The sequence below is a fragment of the Styela clava genome, chromosome 14, assembly GCF_964204865.1.
Source record: "Styela clava chromosome 14, kaStyClav1.hap1.2, whole genome shotgun sequence".
In the NCBI taxonomy this organism is placed as follows: domain Eukaryota; kingdom Metazoa; phylum Chordata; class Ascidiacea; order Stolidobranchia; family Styelidae; genus Styela; species Styela clava.
Genome location: NC_135263.1, coordinates 8,960,094 through 8,983,909, shown reverse-complemented (window position 1 = coordinate 8,983,909; position 23,816 = coordinate 8,960,094). Strand labels below are relative to the sequence as shown.

Below are 23,816 nucleotides of genomic sequence, written 5' to 3'. Positions count from 1 at the left end.
ACTTCACACATGTTTAATAAGTTTATTATGTCCGATAATGTAGGTGGAATAGGAATGAATTAACTAATTGTAACAAGACAGATAACAAAACAAGTAAGTTATGAGTATTAAGATGATCGTCAAGGACTGCCACATGATGGTCATCGAAAAATCACTCTTCGGTCCATGAATGGGGTATATCTCGTAAAAGCACAATAAATAACGAAGTATTTAAGTTGCACTGGAATAAAGTTCAGCATTATGTGATCATATGGTGTTTGTGGTCCTAAACCCAGGAATGTTTTTGGGTGAAAAAAATCTTTTGGGGTGAATTCATAATCTCGACCTAAATTTGAGAAAAAAAATAATTGGTTACCAGAGCACACAATGAGCAAAAAATGAGAAAATATTAGGAAAGCAATCAAAAAATCCCAACAAAATGATTTTTAATTTATAACATTTCATCCTACAACGTTTTGAGAATTTACATAAAATTAACAAATATTACAAAAGCTCGTTGAAAAAACGGCCAATTTCGAGATAAACACTGCGCGTATGCGTACACACCGGTTGGGTTAGTTTATTTTTATTTCGATATAATACTACATAGTTTACAACCATTCATCACTTCGGGTAGTTGGATTTAATCTACATATCAATATTAAATCACAAATCTGGCGTTTGTTAGTTGATCTCATTAACAACATTATAAATTGTTACGTCATAATACATCGACAATTATGAAACAATAATAAACAATCTTTCATTTTTTTTATAATTCACATATGACCACTAAATATTTATAAAGCAATCAAGCCGTGCCAAAGGTGGGTCAAAATACAAATTCATACATGTTTTATAACTGGGACCCACACCCCTATAAATCCATTTTTATTTGAAAAATGCAGGGTTATCAAGAATTTTTTTCGAATGATTTTCGTTAAAAAAGACAATACAGATATACCAATAAACGCAATACAAAGATAATTATAAAGTTGTGATAGCCAGAGAAACTATATGCAACGAAATTAGACATGATTTTCATAAACAGAATTATTAAAAGATTGAGACAAGCAAAATTACCCTTCCCGTTTCGCAGTGAAATAATGAGTTTTATCGTATATTAATAACGCGAAATTTGACATGTCCGTAGTTAGCTCTAAATTGATCCAGTTGGTCAAAATAGCTTGCGTTGAATATAATTCGGACGTGGACAGGCGGGTGTCGCCAAATGACGAACGCGAGTAATTCATTCTACCATCGATAGAAAGATAATACAACAATTGACCCAAACGTGAACATAAACTAATATTATATGGTTTGAAATGTCCATGCCATCAGGCGCTGTACATACTTGCCTTGAGATGAGGACGTACTGTACAAAACCAAGCTTATATAATTCAAAATTTACGATGATTCTTAGCAGTTCAAGACAAAAAAATAAAAATAAAGCAGCCGACGTGGTTAAGACATTTAAATTGAATATTGCGGAACGCCGCTGACACTGCTTGAGTTTAATTTGAATGTTTGGTGCGGAAAATAAAGAACATCATCTTAGTTATTTTCACTCTGTCGTTCGTTTTCAATTTCACGAGTTCTTTTATTCGTTCAGGCTTCAGCTTTCTCCTGGTCAATGGCTGGAAAATAATGTATTTGTTACAGCAATGAGATGCAAAAATTACGACATATCTACACTAGAATATATACAGATTTGTTTATATTCAATTGAATACTGAATGATTATTTTGTGAAGCAAATTTATTCAACAGCATTTTTTTCCTACGTTTAGATATTTACATCAAAGTTTTTCGACAGTCGGGATCAGTGACCTATTCAGTCAAATCCATATTTTATTATTACTATGATTTCTGGAGGAGTTCCGTCGGTTTTAGTTTGGAACCAACGACGTAGCTAGCTCCAGGAAAAAGATCAAGAATTTTGTGATGAATAGTGTCTGCACCAAACCCCCACACATTCGCACTTCGCTTTTATTGTTGGGAGGCGTAAATTCGAATTGTGGGGTTTCGCTATGACGGTAGCTAATTAATCATTCGGTGCTCCAGAAGTATGCGCACCAAAATGTCGCACAACCTGAATCCTAGCCGATACACACACACACACACACACACACATACTATGTTCAGGTTGTGCGCCATCTTGGTGCGCATACTTCTGGAGGCCCGTGGCTATAAAACTCCCGCACCCTCTTTTAATTAGCGCTTTGTCTTTTTGTTTGATTCTACGCTCTTTTTAGTTGAAAATCTTACACCGATAGGGCCTCTCATTTTTCGAGGTGACATAAGCAAGTTACTACCGATGGTGCTGATACCGGAATCTACTAGAACTTGTTTGCCATTACAAAATACAAAACACAATATATATAATTTGATATGTTACTCACTTTCCTTGGTTGGCAAAGTGTTTTTCTCTTCTACGTCAACTTTGTTTAGAGATTCTTTGCGGAAGAGGGATATGTTTTGAATAGTCTTTTCTGCCGCTATATCTACATTGGGAAAAATAACAGTTAAGGATCTAACCACTGGTCAGAAGCGGATGGAAGGGGCCAGTCGACTTTCTCTATCGAGTAGATGGTCGGTTTGAATCATGCAAATGAGATTTTATATGTTTTGTCAAGCGGAAAACATGAACACAACAAAATATATTCGAAAGCAAATAGTTCTCGGTACAGAGTGGGTGGCAACGATACGACGACCACGCGGTCATCGGAGTCAGTTATCATTGAATTTGTATGACCGCCCAAAAGCGCTTCAGATGTGGATTAATATATTTTGGGTTTATACACAAATATAAATGAAATTTAGTGGAAAATAGTTTAGTTATACATACACTATGGACATGCATCTGGAATGACATGTTGGCGTCTATAGATTAAATAAAATTTCAGTCAAACACGAACGACACTTATTAAATGTTTAGTAATTTAGGCTGAGTGTATACTGTATACTATCAAAGTATTACCCTGTCGGCGAAGAAAACACTAAGAAGAAGAAAACTTATCAAATTTGGCTAATATGATCAGCGATAGATGGAAGTAATTTTATTTACCCTCCTGTGACGGCAAGGAGTGCTTTTCCACTGGATCAACGTGTTTTAGTTGATCTTGGTCGAAATTAGCAGCCTCCTGTGGTGTCTTTTCATGGAGAATATCTGTCAAACACATTCAAAATATTTAGTCAGTCTTTCATGAACGAAAATGCATGAAAATCAGAATAACGGTAATAATGAAATTGATAGGTGTTTCGAAATTATAATTCTTTCATCAATCCTGAGTTATGTTATTCCTTTCCCAATTATTTATATGCTTAAATGGATTTACAATAATTGAAATCGGAGATGAAAGTAGGGATAGAAAAAATTCTAGAATAGTTTTCCTATCTTACTCTTATGACTCGGAAAAATCAAATATAGTCTACAATATAGATAAGTTTATAGCTAGCTAACAAAGTGCCCGAAACAATTTTTTTGGGATAATGTTTGTAAAATAAGAGTAGCACAATATATTTATTACCTTGGGTAGTTGGCAATGCTACTTTTTCTGCTGTTTCAACGTGCTTAAGCTCTTCCCTTTTGAAGTTGGCAGCTTGCTGTGGCGCTTTTTCTTGAGCTATTTCTAATATAATAAAAATACTTTTGTCAGTTATAAAGTTAGTAATTAGGAAGCTCAATATATGGTCATTATTTTTGACAAATAATAGATTATAGATTAAAAAGCATCTTAATTATGTATGATAAGTCGACATACTTTAAAAACTTTGGGTACAAATATATACGAAAAGCGTAATCTAATATATATATATTATATTACAATAGTGTGATTTATATTTCTTCATCATAAATTTTTGAAATCTAAAATATGAAATTGATTGTATTACCAATGCCAATAATTACATTTAATACATTTGAAAAAATATATAATTGCAAGAAAAAGATGAAATTCGTTATTATGACAATGAAACTATTATGAACGCACAATGTCAAGAATTTCCGAATATCAAAATAATTTAACATAGATACCCTGGGCAGTAGGCATAGCCACCTTCTCCACAGTTTCAACATGGTGGAGTTTCTCTTTTTCGAAACTGGCAGCTTGCTGTGGTGCTTTTTCGTGAACAATGTCTTAACAGAAGTATCACAATTAGTATACAGCTAGGAACAATAATATAAACGAGTTTGATCGTTTTGCCTCGAGGATCAAATTTTGTTATTTACAGTATTCAGTTACTATATACCAAACCACAGATATTCATTTCTGCAATTGTTAATAAATAGCAAATATTTGAGTAATCTCGCCACAGTAACTAGCAAATTTTTCATTTACAGTGAAAATTAAGATAATTTAATGCGTTTTTACTCCAATCTGCCAGCGATTTGTTGACGAAACTAATTTCTGTTTCCAGGTGGGGAAGGTCGACAGTATATCGTTCAAATACTAGTACAGTGTGATACGCAAACATAATATAAAAGTCATAAATTACCGAACAAAATTAACTTTGCAAGGGAATTTGGTTTTGAAAGTTTAATGAGTTACAAGCTAAGGCAAAACTATTTTGAACATTTCATGAGATGCTTGTCGCGTTCTCTCAGAACAAAGCCCCTTCGATCACCAACGTGGCTGATTTTTGAAATTCTTAGATTTAAATCGGATGAAATCAATCCTTGAATTATTAAGACATAAAACTGATAGACGAGTGATTATTGACCACAATACTGACTGCATTGTTCTCAAGAGTCAAAGATAAAGTCTGGTTCAAAAAATCGTCAGGTCAAAGATTTTATAAGATACCTTGTGCTGTTGGTAACACAGATTTGTCTTGTGTTTCTACTTGTTTCAGCTTGCTGTGGTCAAATGAAGCGGCCTGCTCTCGCGATTTTTCTTCAAGATATTCTGTGAAAAAATAGATCGCGTTTGAGAAAAATTCGAATCGCGTTTCTGTCGGTATCACCCAGATTCATTTTTCCTATCATCCATAGCTGAATTCAATTAATGAACTAAGGATATTTCTTTTCGTTGACAGAAAATAGGTGAAATACTTACGTGATTTGGCGTCAGTCTTTTCCTCGGTTGTTACTTGTTTCAATTTGGTTTTATCAAAATCCATAACGGCTGATACATCTGGTTTCGACATGACTGGTTGTTCCTATAAAAAAAGCGCGTAATTTAAGATAAAAAACTAAATACACTCACTTCTTGTAAGTCCGTCTGAACTCGTCTGTGCATTATCGGTTATTGAAGAGTAAAGGCAAGTCGGAAATATAATGTCCAATCTCTTTGATAAAGTTTTATAAGTGAATTTTTGTACCTTGCCCAGTGTTTCTAGAATGCTGGTGTAATACAATCCGACTACATAAGAACATCATTAGTGATGTAATTACAACTTGGTCTTAGACTTATGAATTTGAAAAGTAGTTCAAATTCGTTTAATACCGTTACAGAAATTATACCTGGAATATCTTCTAAAGCAAATAGCACAATTTACAACTTATTCACCTCCTACTGTGCGAATATACAAGTCCACGCGCGTTCAAAGCACAGTCCAAGAATTTAGACATAAAATACACAAATGGTAAACTGAATAAGCAAATCGCACATTCCATATTGCTGACAGCTATGCGTGAGTGAACTAGTGCAAACACGAACGAAATCTACAAAAAATTAATTACGAACGAAATCTACAAAAAAGTGGATCTCAATCCTACTAAGCATGTATCGCGAATACAGCGGGCAGTTTGAATTCGATTTATCCATGGAGTTCTTAGCCGCCGAGATCAAAATTGAAAAATCCAAAACGATGGATAATAAAATATCAGCAGATGCCTTCGTTGTCATGTAGGGCCTACTGCAGGCCAGGCTTCATTAGTAAATAGGTTTGGTGAAACTGGACACATACCTAACCGCGCTAACACGAATATGAGATGTTCAAATCGCCTTATCGTACGGCATTTTAATAAATAAACAATGGAGGTCTCTCAAAAATACATAGCAATAAAGGTGAATCGGGATGCGTTGTTTGCGAAAGACAATGTTATTTGATGTAATGAATACCAGGATGTGGAATACACTTATATATACCGTATATATCTCCGAGTTCGGAAAATTGAAATACGCTAGTCTGTCCCATGTTCATGCTACAAATCATAAAAATAGTCATCAAGCTAGCACGAGTTAAACAAAACTGAACTTTTGAAGCGGAGATTCGAGGTAAAAGCGTATAATTTACTTGTGAATATTTGATGATTCTTAGCAATGATATGTCTCTATAATTCAATACTCACTTCTTGTGCTGATTCTTCTTGTGTAACTTCTTTCTCTTCTTCCGGTTTTGCTTCGGCAACTTCCGGCTTTGCTTCCTCTTGTGTTTGTTCTGATTTAGCTGGTTCTTCGGCTTTCGTTTCCTCTGCCTGTTGTGCCGGTTCTTCTTTTTTCGCTACTTCTACGACCGCTTCTTGCTTTGGCTCTTCCTTTTTCTCTTCAGTAGTTGAAGACGACTCTGCCTGTTTCTGTTCAATCGGTTCCTCGCTTGTAGTAGCTTGCTGCTCCTCTACCTTGGGTACTTCTTCTACAACTAAAAACAAGTCAATATTCAGAACGACATGAGAAAAAGATGGAATCAAATAGAGCGTGACAACCCTAACAAGTGAAAATAACCTCTAGCACATCACACAGAGGCCGGCAAAAATATATCGCGCATTAGATCGACTGCACAGAGTCGCGTTTCACCTGCGAGGCAAAACATTCTGTAGCTAACTATTTATTACATTCGAAGGCTATAACCTTAACAATATCAGAACACTCAAACGTAAAGCGAACCGTCGATTTATCACTTACAGACCGCACCAAGATGCAAAAACCCATATAAGCTCAAGACAGTTAAGACCACAAAAAAACTAATACCAACTCGAGACAATTTTCACGCTTAGGTAATTTAAAGCAATACCTCAATATTATACGAGCAAAACGGAAACCCGATCTGACAAAAACGCAAATGGTGATTAATACGAAACTAAAGACAAAATTACATATCTGAGTAAACAGCTAGCTCCAAAAAAAATGTCGGCAATGAGCGCAATAACCTCGGGCTGAATTTTACAAACGGTTTCAACTGAAATAAACTGAACTTAATTAAATTTCATAATTTCAATCAATGTAAATCTAAATTGAGCCACTGCTTGTTCAAAAGCTTTGTTTAGGTGATTATATACAATTCCATATAATATGAAAGTAATAGTAATCCTTCCTGCGGTTCGAAAAATCATGTCAATTCAGTATGCTGATTATCTGTGGCACTGCTTGATTTCTGACGGAATCATCGAGTGTCAAGAGAAGCAGGGTATTGGGCGGTGTGAAAGTGTCAGTGTATATTTTACAGTCTGCTGATTTTACCTTGTTTTTCTTGCTCTGTTTTCTTATCTTCTCCTGAGACAGGATCTTTATCCGTAGATGAATTATTTGATTTCTTGGAATTCTTTTTGCCGCTTTCTTTTGATTGATTTGTTTATTATGTTCGAATAGATATGAAAGAAAAGGAAAAAACATCGTTATTTTCGTTAGAATAATGAACGAAACGTGATATAACAATCTGATTTTAAGATCAAAGCGGTTTTGTGATGTTAAAATCTTGAATGTGTGAATACATCTGGTATATGCAAAAAAATTTTTTATTTTAGCTTAAAGATTTCATAGAAAACGGTTGATCATCGGTCCAAGATTAACAACGACGAATCTCGCATGCATACGTACTACCGCTAGAATTATAATATATTACAAGTAGCGATAAAAATACAAATAAGGAGGCCACCTAGATTTTGTTGAGCACAACAAAGAATCTGAAATTACTAATTGGACGCCTGTACTTGTAGACGTTCTTTGTTCAAAAAATTTAAATTAGTCGATTGCAACTAACACATTCCCAAGCACGAGTGGTAGATGTAGAGCACTTCTCTACTATTGATCACACTCGGTCCAGATTAACCGGGGAAAGACTATTTAGAATAACATCCAATTTCCTCTCAGTTCGCTCGACAAATACATTCAGAGCGACGTAATGGCAATTTTACTGCTTTGCGTTCGATTGCCTCTGAGCTAACAAATTTAAATTGCTATTTTTATGCCTGCCTGCCTGCCTACTTGAATCAGCTACCGTAAAGCCAGCCTCCTTCGCGCAGACAACACGAAACCACAAGACGAGATACGAAGGAATAATGAGGAGCCTCCTTTAAATAACTACAAAAACAATAAATTTTAACAACACATGGACGCGAATTATTTGGAGGGTTATAAACGCATTTTATCGTAAGTATTCTAATGAAAGAAACGTCAAATTTATTATTAATAAGATAGTATTATTAATACTATTTCTATGAACTGAAGCAATAACAGTAAATGTCGTTTATGGCCAACTGGCTATGCAGTGTACGTATTCTACATCACTCGTTCTATCAGAAGTTTTCACATTCTAGGTTCTAGATGACATTCGCAACACCAATTTCAGGTTCGTATGCAGCATACCTTGTTAATGTATTCATGTATATAAATATTAGTCGCCATAGGCATCGAAAATAGGAACCAGCAGAAGTGAAACTATTCGGACTGGCAAATGGCGCGCACTAAAATTGTCTAAAGTTTGTTCAAAACCACTCTGACAGCAAAAAAACAACATAATATGGTAGTCACCAGACCATTCACGAGGGATGAAGAATACAACAACCTAACAAATGAAAGTTCTGCAAAAATGAAATAATAAGTCTTATCAGCCTTCATAATTCGACAGCTTCTCGCAAATACTGAAATAACGGAATACAGTTTTCGCTGGATTTGGAACAACATAGAAGAATGCGCGGCTCGAAAGACACACCATACTTATGCAGTAACACGAGAAGCGTTGCTTCTGAATGAAACCATATAACAAGTTCGCCTGGAGCAAACTGCGGCGAATAAGCTTACTACGAAATATATTAATATCTAGCATGTATGTCAATAGAGCGCGCGCATTTTTGGTCGTAAACCTAGGGCGTGGTCTTAATGGCTTTATGAAAGAAGAGATATGCTGGAAGTAAACATGCAATGTGTGCGACATGCTATCTAGCTGACCCAATATCTACAATATAGAACATATTGATCGGAATAATTTATAACGCTTTGGAAGTATTTGACATGGGTGACCGGTAGAGATACCTATCATCCACAATACCGTAAGCGTGTACATAAAATATTTGTGGTCCAATGTGCTAAAATAATCTTATTACCAATCAATTCAATGTTAAGCACCAAGCGTGACCGGTTCTAAGGTTACCACCCCTCGCGAATTGTGGTTCATAGCCTAAGATTTATAGTATATATAATTAGTAATACAGCATGACAGTCAGAAACAAGTGCTCTATATCTGCAATATTTCGCACTGAATGCTAAATTCTCGACATTTTCATCAGTTGTTTACGATAAAGCCATACAATCCTATCCTCACCGGGTTATAACGATAAGACGAGCTGAAATCTTTCATTTCAATTACATCCTCACGTATTAGTCGATTCGCATTGCTTGCCGAGATTGAAACTGATCTAAACATATAATTGTCTAATTGCTTCGCATTTAAATCAGAGACATGTAATTAAAAATACGCAACTCAATTAATTGCATTTCTGTATTAACCAATCATTAAATCAGTAGTAGTAATCAAACGAATTGCAAAGTCGGGCACGAACTTATTGAAAGCTACTAATCGAATCGTATTCTTATGACTTGTGTAACGAATCATGGCATGTTACACTGAAAACGAATTAAATTGATGCTGGTTTTAACAGCGGGCAGCGGACAAAGCTCTTCATGACGATAGGTTCGGAAATTACATAATCACGATCATCCGCTCTTACAGAGCTGAACGATGGTGTTATCATCTTGCTTAACTCGATACCCACGCATTTTGAAACATTACTTCCCGTCATGTATTTATTATCACAATACAAAATATAAATCTTCAAGAGTTCCCAGCTCGTTTTACTAATCTACCTTTGACTTCGCCGAATTTGTACATAAAAGTGTATATTTCGGCCGCATAAAAGAATTTAGCTGTAATTAACAACTGTCGAATAGCTTTACAATAGCGTTAGGTTGGAATTATGGTTACGCTTTTATATTTCCCAAAAAGCCAAATCCCAAACTACTTGAGGCATCTATCAATTTTCAACCAACTGCGACACTTTTCCGTTATTTCAATTTGTTGTAATTCGGCGATCATCACAGCCACCCAATATAGCTACCATCGGTTAAGTATAGAAAGCGACATCTTCGAACAAAATATTTAAGTGAATTAGCTACACCTCACAACTACCAGTCAGCCTTCAATCATCCTCTCTCGATAGGTTATTTACGTTCTCAAAATTTTCGTTCAAGATCTTTTCATGTCAACAATCAACATATTTAGAGCAGACATGCATCCACATGTGCCTCGGGGTGCGTATCGATCTTATCTCCAGTAAATATCGTTAAACAAACATATCACATTTCTGTTTCTTAGAAAAATAGGACTGAGTATAGCAAAGTGAAAGAGATGTATATACGTAAAACTCGTTCGCTCGTAACAAAAAAATTAGACTCATGAACGGGATGCCCACACAACAGCGATCCGCATTCTGGAATTCCATTCCGTTTTGACATTGAATATTATACTATATTTTCTCCCTTACCCATTTGATTTGTCATTAACATTTTAGTACCTTCTGATCTGATGTAAAAAAAAACGTGAAAAGCAATGATCACATTTATGGCAGGTAGCACATCGATACCCATAAGTCCACAGCTGAACACCGAGTTCGCTGAATAATACATATTTCCCCGAGTTAAAATAAAACTACAAATCGGAAGAAAATCGAATAGTCCTTCACTTGCGGTGAAAAACACCCAACAATGAACATAATTTAGTTGGGCCAAATAACTACAAGAGCTTACTACTGCGCGCCTTGCGCGGTCTACATAGAATCAAAAAGAATCAAACACTATATATGAAGCACTGGGTTACGTTTCCACTACAAGCTAACACAAATGACAAGGGGCCTCAACCTATGAATTTATAACCAGAACGAATCACGATGCTATAAAATCATCCAAACAAATGGCACAACAGCCAATGATATTTACCGAAAATGACGTTATCGACGGTTCAATATCTCAAAATCCTTTGTTTGAGAAATATCAATCACTATACAAACTTTCTCGAAAAAGCTTGACGTTTCATAAACGAGAATTGGACATTGGTAGCCAGTAATAGCACACGGACTCCGCCAAATCAAATAAATAGATGTTGGGGCAGTATTGACCGAATGTTGCTGACAAAGTTGCGAACATACATAATGACGTCACCGATTTTTATCATCATAAGTAGACGAGTTATCCGATTCATTGTCATAAATAGGGAGGCTGTTGACATCGAGATTATGAAATATAACACAAATCGTTGATTTAGTTTACTGTACTGATATATTTTCACCTGTAAATCTTGTTTGTAGGAAGCTACCCGAAAATGAGATCTGTGATTCACAAACAGGTGAAACCAATTTGAACTATTATTTCAACATGACATAAAAAAGAGATGTCTTATTGTTTTTAGCCCAAAGTACAAACTTCAAACAAAGAAGAACAAGTCGACACACAGTCGCAATGTTTGGCTCCGAAGTCGATGAATATTTTTGTACATATAATTTTAATTACCCATCTATTACTGCGGTTCCACTTTTGGCGTTGGTCAAACCATAACAACTTATGCGTGTGGATGGATATTTTTGACAGTGACGTTAGTAACCTATAATTACGAGTTACGACAATTGTTTGAGATCGCTTTTCAGAAGAACCCACTTTAATACAATTCAGAATCACTCGACCTTCTTCGCTTCGATTAACACTGTATACATTGTACACTGAAGCATAAATGAACTCATGAAATAAGTAATGACGCTCAGAAAACTTTCTTCTTGCTGACAATATTAGCCATCTAATGGCAGGGTTAAGCTTGGAGTAGAAGATATTTTGTAAAATCTTAACGACAGACCAGATCGAAATAACGAAACAATGATAATTACAGCAAGCTCCTCTCAAGTAGGTTTGGGATATGATCTTCATATGATCTAAAGCTCTTTCTAACAAGACAGTAATTTTTTAAAATCGATTCTCAAATTAGCCTATTGCAATGAGTTAATAAAAAACGACAATCTGATGGTTATTTTTGACAGCTGAAAATATTTCGTGCATCATATCCGGTTAGCGGATCACATTACACAGGAAATGCACTGCATATTATAGCCCGTAGGAGGTTGTATTATTATATACACAAATATAAGACGGGACTATAGTACACATGAAACAGACTACTTCATCGCGGTATCACTAGAATGAAAAATAAATCAATAATAAATTAACTTTTTTTTATAGGGAGACTATAAACAGCGTTGGAACGCTTTAAAACTAAACCTACGAGAGTCCTTCAATTTATATCAGCATTGGAATGGTTTTCAATTCGTTCCTATCAGTTACGCTGACCTGCAGTTGACGTTAATTACGAGTGATGCAGAAATAATGTTAATCTAGGTAAGCATAATGATGCTCTCGCAACTAGACTTGTCCGGTTGACTTATACCATTGCACGAAAATGTAGCTTAATTAACAATCGCCTAATAAAATTGAGGATTTCTAATAATCCTCTTCAGCAATAAATTCGTCTTCGTCTGGTAGGACTACACCAGCAACGAGTTGTTAAGAAAATGGTAATAAAAACTTTCTCTTTGAGTCCCCGCTACGCGTCGTATCCGTCTAGGAATTTAGACAAACGTCACCAGTATGAGAGAATCTATGCCATACAAGGAACAACGGAGAATAAATACGGTCACGTCCAAAAATGGTGAAAATACAGATGCTTCAGTTAGACACGAAATAGATTTACACTATGATAAATATAAATGTTCCGAAATAATTTATTACGCACAATTTCTTGATTAATAAATAAGAATACAAGAATCGGCGGTAAGAGTAAGACACAGCAAACCCATTTAAGTTGATATATTCCTATTCGGGACCTCAACCTTCTACTAGACGTGGAACGATTACTGATATATGAATTGAAACTTGCAAGATTCCCCACTGACCGATGTGCCACAAAATAGTAAAATATGTCATAACCTGGAAGGAAACGCATCATACACCGGCTCACCTCTCCGCGAAGAATTATGAATAGAAACTCTCAATAAACAGCGAAATTTTTTTTTCACAGAACAATCGAATAAATGAAATATAGGATGTGACCGATCGATGTCATGCGCGTCATACTGTATAATTACACATTGCTATGTAACATAGAACAGCTAGTTAAAATACTTTCCAGAAATGACTAATAGTTCAACTGTTGGGATGTCCCATAAAACGCCTGATAGTGATGACCATTCTCTTGCATACATACTGCATCTCGAAATACTTCAGTGAAAAGCGTGGACATCCATAATACTGACCGTAACCGACGATGCAAATCTAAGTGTTCTCTAACTACAGTATAAGCGCATGGAAAAATAGCTGTTAAAACACCATGTAAACAACTAATTCAGGCCACAGACAACTGAGTATGTCATACATAGTTACAATAAGAACAGTCAAGTAGGCATGAAATAGATGCGCAAACGTGTTATAACAGTACTTTCCTTGGGGCTCCCGAAGTATGCGAACCAAGATGGCGGACATCGGAATGTAATATGTGTACTAGGTTAGGGTTAGGCCATAATTTTAGGTATAAATAGTACGGGAGGCCCTTGGCTAGTCTTCGAACTGATAATAGGACTAAAATAAGGAAAATTGGAAAAACATTATCGCCTAACCCTAACCTGTAACTCATGTTACGTTCCGATGTCCGCCATCTTGGTTCGCATACTTCGGGAGCACCCTTTCCCTTCTTTACCTTTCTACACACAATCACACAAAAAACAATCCATAACCTGCGAGAACCTAATTTTCAGTCTTAGTAGCACCAATTACTTTTCATTTACGCTTTTAGAATGTGATTTTTTTCAGTATTAGTTTTCTGATCATTGTGGCCATTACATGAATATAAAATAAATAAAATGAAATGTTGATTGTTTGGATTGTACTTAATTACCTAAATCAGATACAGATTAAAGATAAACGACGTGCATGAGATTGGAAGTAGTGCGAACAGGCAGTTCTGAATTTCATGTACTCCGTTCGGCGTAACCGACTAACAATGAAATTAGGTCTGACCACAGTCTGCGGTCACGTCACTTTCTACATTTAAAACCATACTTGAAATAACTTCATTCACTGGCATTGGACATTAACATGTCTTGGTTGGGTCCCAATCCTTAAACAATGATAAGATTTTCAATATTGCTGTTGCGATCCAGAGCTTCTGTTAAATTATCCGTTGACAGAACGTGTATAATAAGCATATTCCCGCTTTTCTGAATATCCCATTTCGACATGTGTTATGTATTACCAATTACCATACATGGGATGTGAGTAAATCACAGTTCCAAGCGCCGCCATCATATTATTCTGACTAGTCCCTAATGAAAAATAGTTAAATGCTACATCGGCATACCCCGCGACGTTCGTTGACTCATTGGGAGTGTCTTCCAACTGGGCAAACAAATCGTCACTGGCCATTTGAAGGAACGTTAGTCAATTGTCAGTCTCTCCACTATTTTACATGGCTACATTGGGACTATATATATATACTAAGTCTTACAACACTTTATGAATGGGAACAAGTGAATGTCATAATCGATGATGTCCAATCTGAAACCTCACTTCCCTTACTTTGACTGATATAGGCGAGTCATATTGGTACTGTATTACAATTTACAAGCCTTTAGAATTTCAGAATTTTTTAGAATAGAAATTTACTTCATCTAAGAATTTCGCGTCGGCAATACCTCTCACGAATAAACGGTGCGTCCAATATATGTCCATGTTTTATTCTTTGTTATTGGGCCCAATATAAAACAGTCGTTGAAGACGAAAAGCAAGTAATAATATTTGTATATCTGTATCCTTGCGAACTTATACTAAGACCTGATGACTCAAAAATGGCGGTTTGGTAGTAAAATTCGGTGACCGTACATTTGAACCCACGTACATTTGAACCCATGTGTATATTCGCGGGTCCAATCTATATGCGGGTACAAAACCCATGGGTTAGGGTTAGTATGGGTTCAAATATCCGTAAAACAACAAAAAAATCCAGAGGTGCAATAGTATGCCGGTGCAATCGTCGTGGGTTCAAATGTACGTGGGTTCAAATGTAATGGAACCGTAAAATTCATATGCGCGTTTGGAATACGAAAATAATTGTGAAGGGTCATTATAAATAATCATGTTGCACGTAAATGCAATAACATTTAAACTCTGGCCATATCTTGTGAACCAATACACAAAATCCTAGTTAGGTGAACAATTAGTTAGTTGCCCTAACAAATTAATTTAAATATAGCCATCACATTGCGACGTGAACTTATGCGATTCCGAGGCGTGAAATACACATCCCCATTTAATGACGTTTCTTCCGAATTTTATTGCCTAATATCTCCATCTAGCGGAAGATAGAAAAATTGATAGATATATCTTTATCATACACATCATTAAAAAAATGCAAGTTACCGGTCTAAAAACCTCTAGCAGTCGAAGAGAGTTGGTTGTACTTCATCTAAATTTTATGTTAAACTCTTAACACTCGTGTTCGAAAGGGCACAGCTGCTTTGAGTTTCGAATTTTTTTTCTGTTAAATTTCGCCGGTGTCGGTGAATAAACAGTGCAAAGTCGATAAATGATCGGTACCAAATGAGAAAAATACTATTTTTTTTGTGATACGTATGCTATATAAAGATACCAACTGCGGATTATTAAATATTAAAAATGTAAATTCCGGTCGTATGACTCTTGGCAAAATGCAATACATGATACAAGACAACGGACCTGTAACAGTAGAACAAAGTAAACGGAATCGTTATTATATGAAATCTGCAACTAAAAAATTGTGATCATTTTGTTTTGCGCTGGTAACAAGAATTTATGTCATATAAAGATGAAATTTTAATCAGTACTCGAAAACCGTCAAGTATATTTAACTCTTTGCGCCCTGAGCCGCACTATAATGTGGATGGCGAGAAACACCCCCAACCTGAACCCCAGTATATTGCGGGTAAAATATGACGTCATATCTCCGCTTCAACGGGCACGAGGCATACGATCTTGGTATCAATCGTTAGTGTGTTTCGAGCCCGTTATTATGAGCTATCGCTCGAACCATTCGAGCGTATTGGGCGATTTAAAGGGTGTTCCCCTTTTTTGATATTTTTCTGCTTTTTTCTCTGCAGTTGTATGTTTGTTCATTGAAAATTGAAGCTCGTAAACCACCAAAAATAGCTAGGGAACATTCGTTCTTTGTTTTGAGACTTCAGAGTAGACTTTGGACTATTCATTTGTCGTCGACACAGGGGATAGTGTTTATGACTGCGGACGAGAGTCGTCTTTTTATTATTGTTATGCAGTTGATTTCGGTTCTAAAGGGATATTGTTATATAAGACGTATTTGTAAGTTTATTAGGATTCTGGTAGCTATAAATCAGACAAGGTACCGTAATGGAGAGTGAGAGCGATTTTGATGCAAGGTAAGTGCAATACCTGCATGCATTCTTCTGCTATTTTTTAAAAAAAATTTTCTTTATATTCTGAGAAAATGATAGTTTGTAAGCTGACTGTGGCAATTGTTTGAGCAAGCCTCATAGCTTGGACTTGTTATTAGTAATAATCCAGTCGTTAATCAACGCAATTTTTCTTTTAGTTCTGGTGACGAGTGGGAAGAGACGAGTGAGTCATCTAGCTCCGATGAAGAGGTTATCCCAGTCCCGGCTAGGCGCTATGCTGCAAGCACAGAAGATGTACCAGCTGAAGCAGCAGCGTCAACGGGCGGAATGTTCGGAGCTTCGAGCCCTCGGCGATCACGAGTTTGCAGGGTGTGTTCTGAACGGGACAAAAAAGAAAGAGAAAGAGAAGGCAGTAGCAGAAAATTGAAACAAAAAAGGTCTTCATATTGGTGTGAGAAATGCCAGGTAACACTTTGTGTTACCCCGTGTTTCGAGAAGTTTCACACCCTCCCAAACTATTGGGAATAGGAATCAAAACTTATGTGCAATATTGTGATGTTGACTTTATCAGAGACTGTGATTTTTGTTGTCTTTGCCAGAGACTGTGATTTTTGTTGACTTTGTCAGAGACTGATTTTTCTTTTTACGTGCACCAAGGTGTTTTATGTACATACTGTGTAATTCTTCATTTTCGCTATTATTATTTCGTATGCACACTTTCTTTTCACATTGTTTTTCACCACTGTTATTCACATTCTTTCAAAACTGACTGAATTTAATTTTTTTGTGTCATTTTTTACTCGTATGTAAATATAAATATCTGATTTTTCGAAAACAAAATTTTCAATTTTTTCGAAAATTTCTGCCATTTACCTGAAATTCATCAGCCTACCATGACAATTTCATGTCAGTTAGAGAAAAACTGCAAATTTTCCCAATAAGGTTACACCTCTACCCTTCTTGTGAGTAAGTTTGATATGTGTAGTGTTTATAGTTTGTGTGTGAGTATTTTGTCTTTGAAAGTGGTCATTTTAGTCATATTTCGGACGAAATTTGAGAGCCGTAAAAAGTGTGTCAAAGCTGAGCCATGCCACTGGCTTGCTGTTAGAACAGGTGTGAAAAACTTAGTTTCCTGGTGCTGTGCTTGGAGTTGCCTTTCAAAAAAACCAAGAACTGTAGGGATTGGGCCTATGGTTAGCTTTTGACAATTTTTTAAAGTTTGTGAATTTTGTTCGAAAACGCCAGGAATATAGTGTTTTTTCGATATCGCGGTCCAGGGCAGAAAGAGTTAAAAAGTAATTTACACGCTCGCATTTTAAAATTCGACATCGATGCGGTCCAGTTTTGAGAAAACTAAACTAGCCCGATGAGTTTAAACTCGACTGAACTGGGCACCTGGATCAACGGTGACTTGACTCGAGAGACGTCATTCCAATCCACTGAATCCCATCGCTCCCTATAAACCACCTTGTCAAGACGACCCGGCGATTCGAACCATTATTTAAATCTGATCAAAACGAGACCATATAATCACAGCATAGGACTAAATGGACTAAATAAATTAGGCGATTTGCATACAATTTTGAGGGATAATAGAGGAGAAAATCGTATTCGATTCACTGAATGTTATGCTATAACCCGATAATGCCACTTCATTTGGATTGAGCAATTTCTGAAAGTAGGACCATGGGGTGATGTTTCCAAGAAAAAAGAATTAATAATATTGCGTTTTACAAACAACCTTTACTGTAACACTGGACATTGTGGTAAGCTAAGAGTATTACTTTTTTCGGAGTTACATACATTACGGGATTACAATATCAGTGTGTCATGTTACAAGAAGAAAAAGACGTTGCTGTGGCCACAGGTTAATATTGCCAAAAACAACGAAATGTATCGTGTTTTATTAACAGCGCAATACAGCTATCAACGTTCGATTCGCAAATAAAGAGAGCAACAGACGAAGTAAAATAAGTGGTTTAGCGTTTCTGAGCACAATATTACTATCTTTACTTGAAACAAATATCCCATTTATTTCAGTCAACACGCTATCTACGCCTCGGGCTACGATGGCTCATTCCCATGCTCGGCATTTATCTGTGAGAAGATGAGTTGTTTTCGTGTAGTGAAAAAATAAATACGCTCGTACTACAGTAAAAAAAAATTATTCACTTCTCTGGCAAACACAAGTAATTGTGTAAGATTGGTGTAATCGGAATTAAATGTTAGGTGCATATAGATCACGCTCATTATCAACCAATCACACACCAAACATACTTGGGTGGGTATAATAAAGTGGCATGCTGCTTAAATGCGGTTTCATTTTTAAATCATAGTGAATTTGATAAATTTGTTCACAGTATATGACGAGAGTATACAAACAAATATTATTTGTATTTTGTGGGATAGCCACACCACACAGTTCACTAATACAGACTAATAAACTCTTGATATGATTTATTGCCATTTTTAGAGTGTTGATTGCTACATTTGCGCCTGATTGATCAAAGAATCACATAAAATCAATCGAACAAGGCAATTTTAAGATTTGGAATTCAATCGGAAGATAGACAATTCACATGTATTTCACTCCCCTTTCGGCAGTAACCGAATTGTGTTGCAAAAGTTGCCGGTCTTCCAATAAGTATATATGATAGGAATGAACAAAATACAATGAACAGTGTAATGAGAGCACTAGATTTAGATCTATTGTTCGCATGAAGCTGAAGTAACATATTTGTTCGTTTTAAACTATATACAAAAACATCGAAGCGCGGATGAAAATTAGATTCGAACGTTATGATCATCCGTTTATCTTATTTTTATTTTTTACAACTTTAATTCAAATTTAAGAATCAATATTTATTTTCATATTCTTTTGAACAAGAGATAAAGAGTTGCGCACTATTATTAATGTTAGAAGACAGCACGCTACTTTTACTTGTGATGGTCAAGTTAAAAGCCGTCATTCAAGGAAAATATTTTATTGGTCTGCTGGTAAATTTATAATGATAATACAGGCATAAGATGTTAAAAAGTAATAAAAGTTCGGTCCATTAGTTGGAACATTTAAATCATCTTAAAACACCCCTTCAACAAATTCAAGTCAACTAGTTTTATGGTGAAGTTTTTCTGCAATATGTACCTGTAGTTTATTATGTATCTGTAAAGGTCTCCTAACTCGTGTGACTCGTTTTCGCCATACTGTTTGTCAACGCTTTTTAATAAAGCCACGAACATGGGAATGCACAGAACCACGAAATTACAAGAAGATCGGGGAATTGACTTGTTCTCAAGAATTTTAAGCGCGTGTATATATACTTGTACTAACCAAGTCAGCGATATTAAAAGCAACTACGAAGCAGCTAATTCAACTTCTACAAAGAGTACTGCTACAGTTGATAAGTATACCAGTAACAAGTTCAGTCATAAAAATCGTTCAATTAAAAAAACAAAATATGCCAAAAGAATACTTCATGTATTTTGTGTAATGAAGTTGAAATAATTCCGATTATTGAAAGTCCAATGAAGATCCGATGATCCATTGAATTCACTTAAATATTGTACAACAAATAAATACTACGGAAGTGACTAGAGAGAAGTAAGAGATAACTATTATTACGGTTTATGAGTTTTCTGCCGCATTACAGCTCGTTAGGCAACTCTTAAAGAACGTTCGTCGTATTTTTCATTATTTTTTCATTATTGTGCGGTACACGCAATCGCCGATACATTCTTAACATTCTTGCAGAAGTTTTGGCAACGAGTAGAAATTTCTCCGCACCCGCTCAGCGAACCAAAGCCGCAACCGGCAACTACAAGCTGACAGCATTTATAAAATAATCAGCAAACAGCTCATCGTGTTCAAGTCAAATGAGCGAGCACAATTATTTCAAAAGTTAAATTCAATGTTGTGATTATTATGTGTCACGTATATCAACCATTTTAATAGCATATAATATTTTTCAGGAATATTAGAATAAAAAAACTTTCGTTTTACTATTTTACTACTTTCAAATAGGATCGATTTTGATTAAATAATCAAAGTAAAAATGTTGGGGTTGGCAATTTGGTTTTTTCATCCAACTTGTGATCAAAACCCTAATTTAGATTTAGACAGTACAGCATATATATATAAATCAACAATATTGTTGAAAGAATTGTAAGTTGACCATCATGAGTGGCATTTCTGTACTAAAACAGACACTCGAAAGCGCTACCAATATTTCATAGATGATTGCCAGTTACCACATACTCGTGTAGCGTATTAATTTACCAATCAATTGTAAACAAATATTTGACTCATTCTCCACATTGCTAAGCACCGGCGTAGCAAACTAATGAATGTTCCAACCTACGACGACATGAAAGAGCTGACCCACACTCTTCTTGAGCTTAGATATCCCAAGATTTGAAAACACGATGCACAATTTAAAAAAGTTTTGAGTGCGAATTATGTGTTTCCTTGTCGGTTTATGGTATCCCTTCATGTTGCAATTGCATGAGTTAATATACTATCGGGCCCTTCCATGTTAAGGTATGAATAGTACATAAAAAGAGGAACGTCTTCACGAAAAATCGATTTATCTGCGATGTTATTCGTCCAGTTACACGACACTGTAACAGGTAGTGTGTAATGGATACTCGCGCGTATGCTGAAATACAGTAGCATGCTTGGCACATTTTCGACATTGCACTGCGATCCTCAAATGGACAAAATTTACATTTGCATAAATTTTTGGGACAAAGATGCTCTCCCGTACATCTGAAAGAACGGGATGACGGAGAAATACATTTTGTGCTTACACTACTCCAGGCTAATACAAAAAACTCAAAAGTGACACTGTGCTCATTGGAAATTATTCTACAGTTCCATAAAAGAAACGAATTCTGTTCTTTATATCCGATTGTGGATGATTTTTCCACCCGTTATTTGATGAAATACACCCTAAGCTTCCCCAGCAGTAACCATGCAGCAATATATTCAAATAATGATCGTCCCCCCAAAAACTAACAGAGGCAATTATCGGAACCAATCATTAGATGATTAGATCATTCAATGGGATCGACAACAACGCAACGAAACATTACCGTTGTTTCTTCCAAACTCTCCAACTTTTCTTCGATTTTGATTCCATTACGTCAAACCATATATAAATTCCAACAGTATCAGACAGATCCGGGAAACACGAAATGTTTTGATAATAATTCTATGAAGATCAACCGCAACTATACGGAGTAGGCTTACTGCATGTTCGTTTACGATTTGAAACTACGTGGCATTTCATCACACATAAACTGAGCAAGTTTTAGCACAAATGGCATGGACCGATCAACAAAAATTCTCCTAGATTATTAGCATGACCATGGCCGAGTTAGACCAGATAAACGACCAATACCAATGTGAGTGACGAATATTGAAAAGCTGGCAACCATTCAACTTTCAAGATTGTACCGACGTACAAATTCAATATCAAATAAGTAAATAGAAATAAAACGTATACTCACTATTTCTTCCGGGAGAGAAGTTCCCACTCTTGGAAAATAAGTTTCCCATGTTATTGATTACGACGATCCACGAACTCTATATAAATGCAACCAATCCAATCTAACTTCATATACGGTAAAATCCAAACTGCATATACAAGTCTAACCGACGCAAACAGATGAAACCCTCCTTCACAGATTTCAGTAGTAAGAGATATATGGCTATATAGTAATTATTTCATCTATTAACTAACGCATGGAAAAATAAACAGCAAATATGAAGATAAATTGATTCAAATTGTCATGGTAGTCATAATACTATCCTCACAACAAATCGCCTAATTATTTTTGCATGCATGTGTGCGTCCATGCTAGTGTGGTATGCGGAACGTCGAACTAAGTTTTAGTATATATCGTAAGGCTACATCGAAAAATTCCTGAGCTTTCATTCTAAGACTATTGACTACTGCTGCTCAAGAAATGCGGCCGAGTTATTCAGGCTTATCGAGGAGACCATCGCTTCCACTCGACAGATTACTTTTCTGCGTTGTATGTAGCCGAATGAGGTTTGCTGTTCAGCGTTGCGTGAAAACCGAATTTCTCGAAATTTTTTACCAACACTACTTGGATATTATAAAATTAATTTATTATAAACATAAGTACAGACAATTGACATATTTTGCTCTCGCTAGTAGTGTTACCAATCGCCCAAACATGTAAAAACGCCCTACTTTTTTTTCGTAACTGTCTTCAACCCAATTTCGAATCAAGTTGTAAAGCCTAACGCCTAATTAAGTCAAATACGAGGCACGTTTTTTAAAACCCCATATAGTTATAGCAAACCGAAGTCGCGACGTATGGGACGAACACAATGGTTACAATGAAGTGAATTATAGGGCATATGCGCTCGATTCATTAGTAGTAGTATTATTATTCACAACTCCAGCAGTGTGAACGAACTGTAAAAAATAGGGTATTTTACTAACTTTTTGATGTTATTTCATCTCAGGCACAATAACACATTTCCCAAACCACTTACCGAGATAAGTTAACCGAAATTCACAAATATTTTTCGAATGATTTTGAATCTTAAACTACACAAAGTAACGCTATCCATCAACATCGTACAGTAAATGATTTAAATTAGAAAACAGCAAGTAATTACTCGCAATTGCACTCTAATATTCCCAATTATACCACAGTATTTCATGAAATATACATGAAAATTATAAAGGCGTCAAGTTGTCACTCACTGAAATTTAAAAATTTATAAGGAATAAAATCCGGCTGCAAAGCCTAGTTTAAATAAACTACGACGTGAAAAATGTTGTCGATTCAAATCAAAGTCGAAAAATTATTGGATAATTTTTCAAAAATGTTCACAAATTCATGACTTTTCAAAACTAACTACTGTACTGAGATAGAAAAATTAAACACGAATAGGGGCTGAATTCAATACCCATGGACTGGTGTTAATTTTAGATAAATAAAATCAAATATTCAATAATAATCAATTCGTGTTGAGCAAAACACAATTACCGATCGAGACAAAAGTAAAGAGCACGAACATTTGAGTAGCCACGTCACCACGTCACAAGAATGGAATTCACCCTCTCCGGTTGTTTACGTCTCGCTATTTTAAGCGACATGTGTCGAGCACTTCGGGTTTTTCAGTGACACCAGATAAAATTAACATG

General features: G+C 35.8%; 2 protein-coding genes across 2 annotated transcripts; one reads left to right on the top strand and one right to left on the bottom strand.

The window, feature by feature from the left end:
* Positions 1 to 8: 8 nt before the first annotated feature.
* On the bottom strand, positions 9 to 22,358 carry LOC120341684 (uncharacterized). The gene is made up of 10 exons (XM_039410256.2): positions 22,141 to 22,358; positions 7,382 to 7,477; positions 6,274 to 6,563; positions 5,036 to 5,138; positions 4,784 to 4,885; positions 4,015 to 4,116; positions 3,509 to 3,610; positions 3,046 to 3,147; positions 2,381 to 2,482; positions 9 to 1,616 (listed from the first exon to the last, which is right to left on the bottom strand). The coding sequence occupies exons 1-10, from the start codon at positions 22,187 to 22,189 to the stop codon at positions 1,588 to 1,590; spliced, it is 1,077 nt and encodes a 358-aa protein (XP_039266190.1). The 5' UTR covers positions 22,190 to 22,358; the 3' UTR covers positions 9 to 1,587.
* Positions 16,112 to 17,591, top strand: LOC144432148 (uncharacterized). The gene is made up of 2 exons (XM_078120263.1): positions 16,112 to 16,656; positions 16,830 to 17,591. The coding sequence occupies exons 1-2, from the start codon at positions 16,628 to 16,630 to the stop codon at positions 17,158 to 17,160; spliced, it is 360 nt and encodes a 119-aa protein (XP_077976389.1). The 5' UTR covers positions 16,112 to 16,627; the 3' UTR covers positions 17,161 to 17,591.
* Positions 22,359 to 23,816: the final 1,458 nt, after the last annotated feature.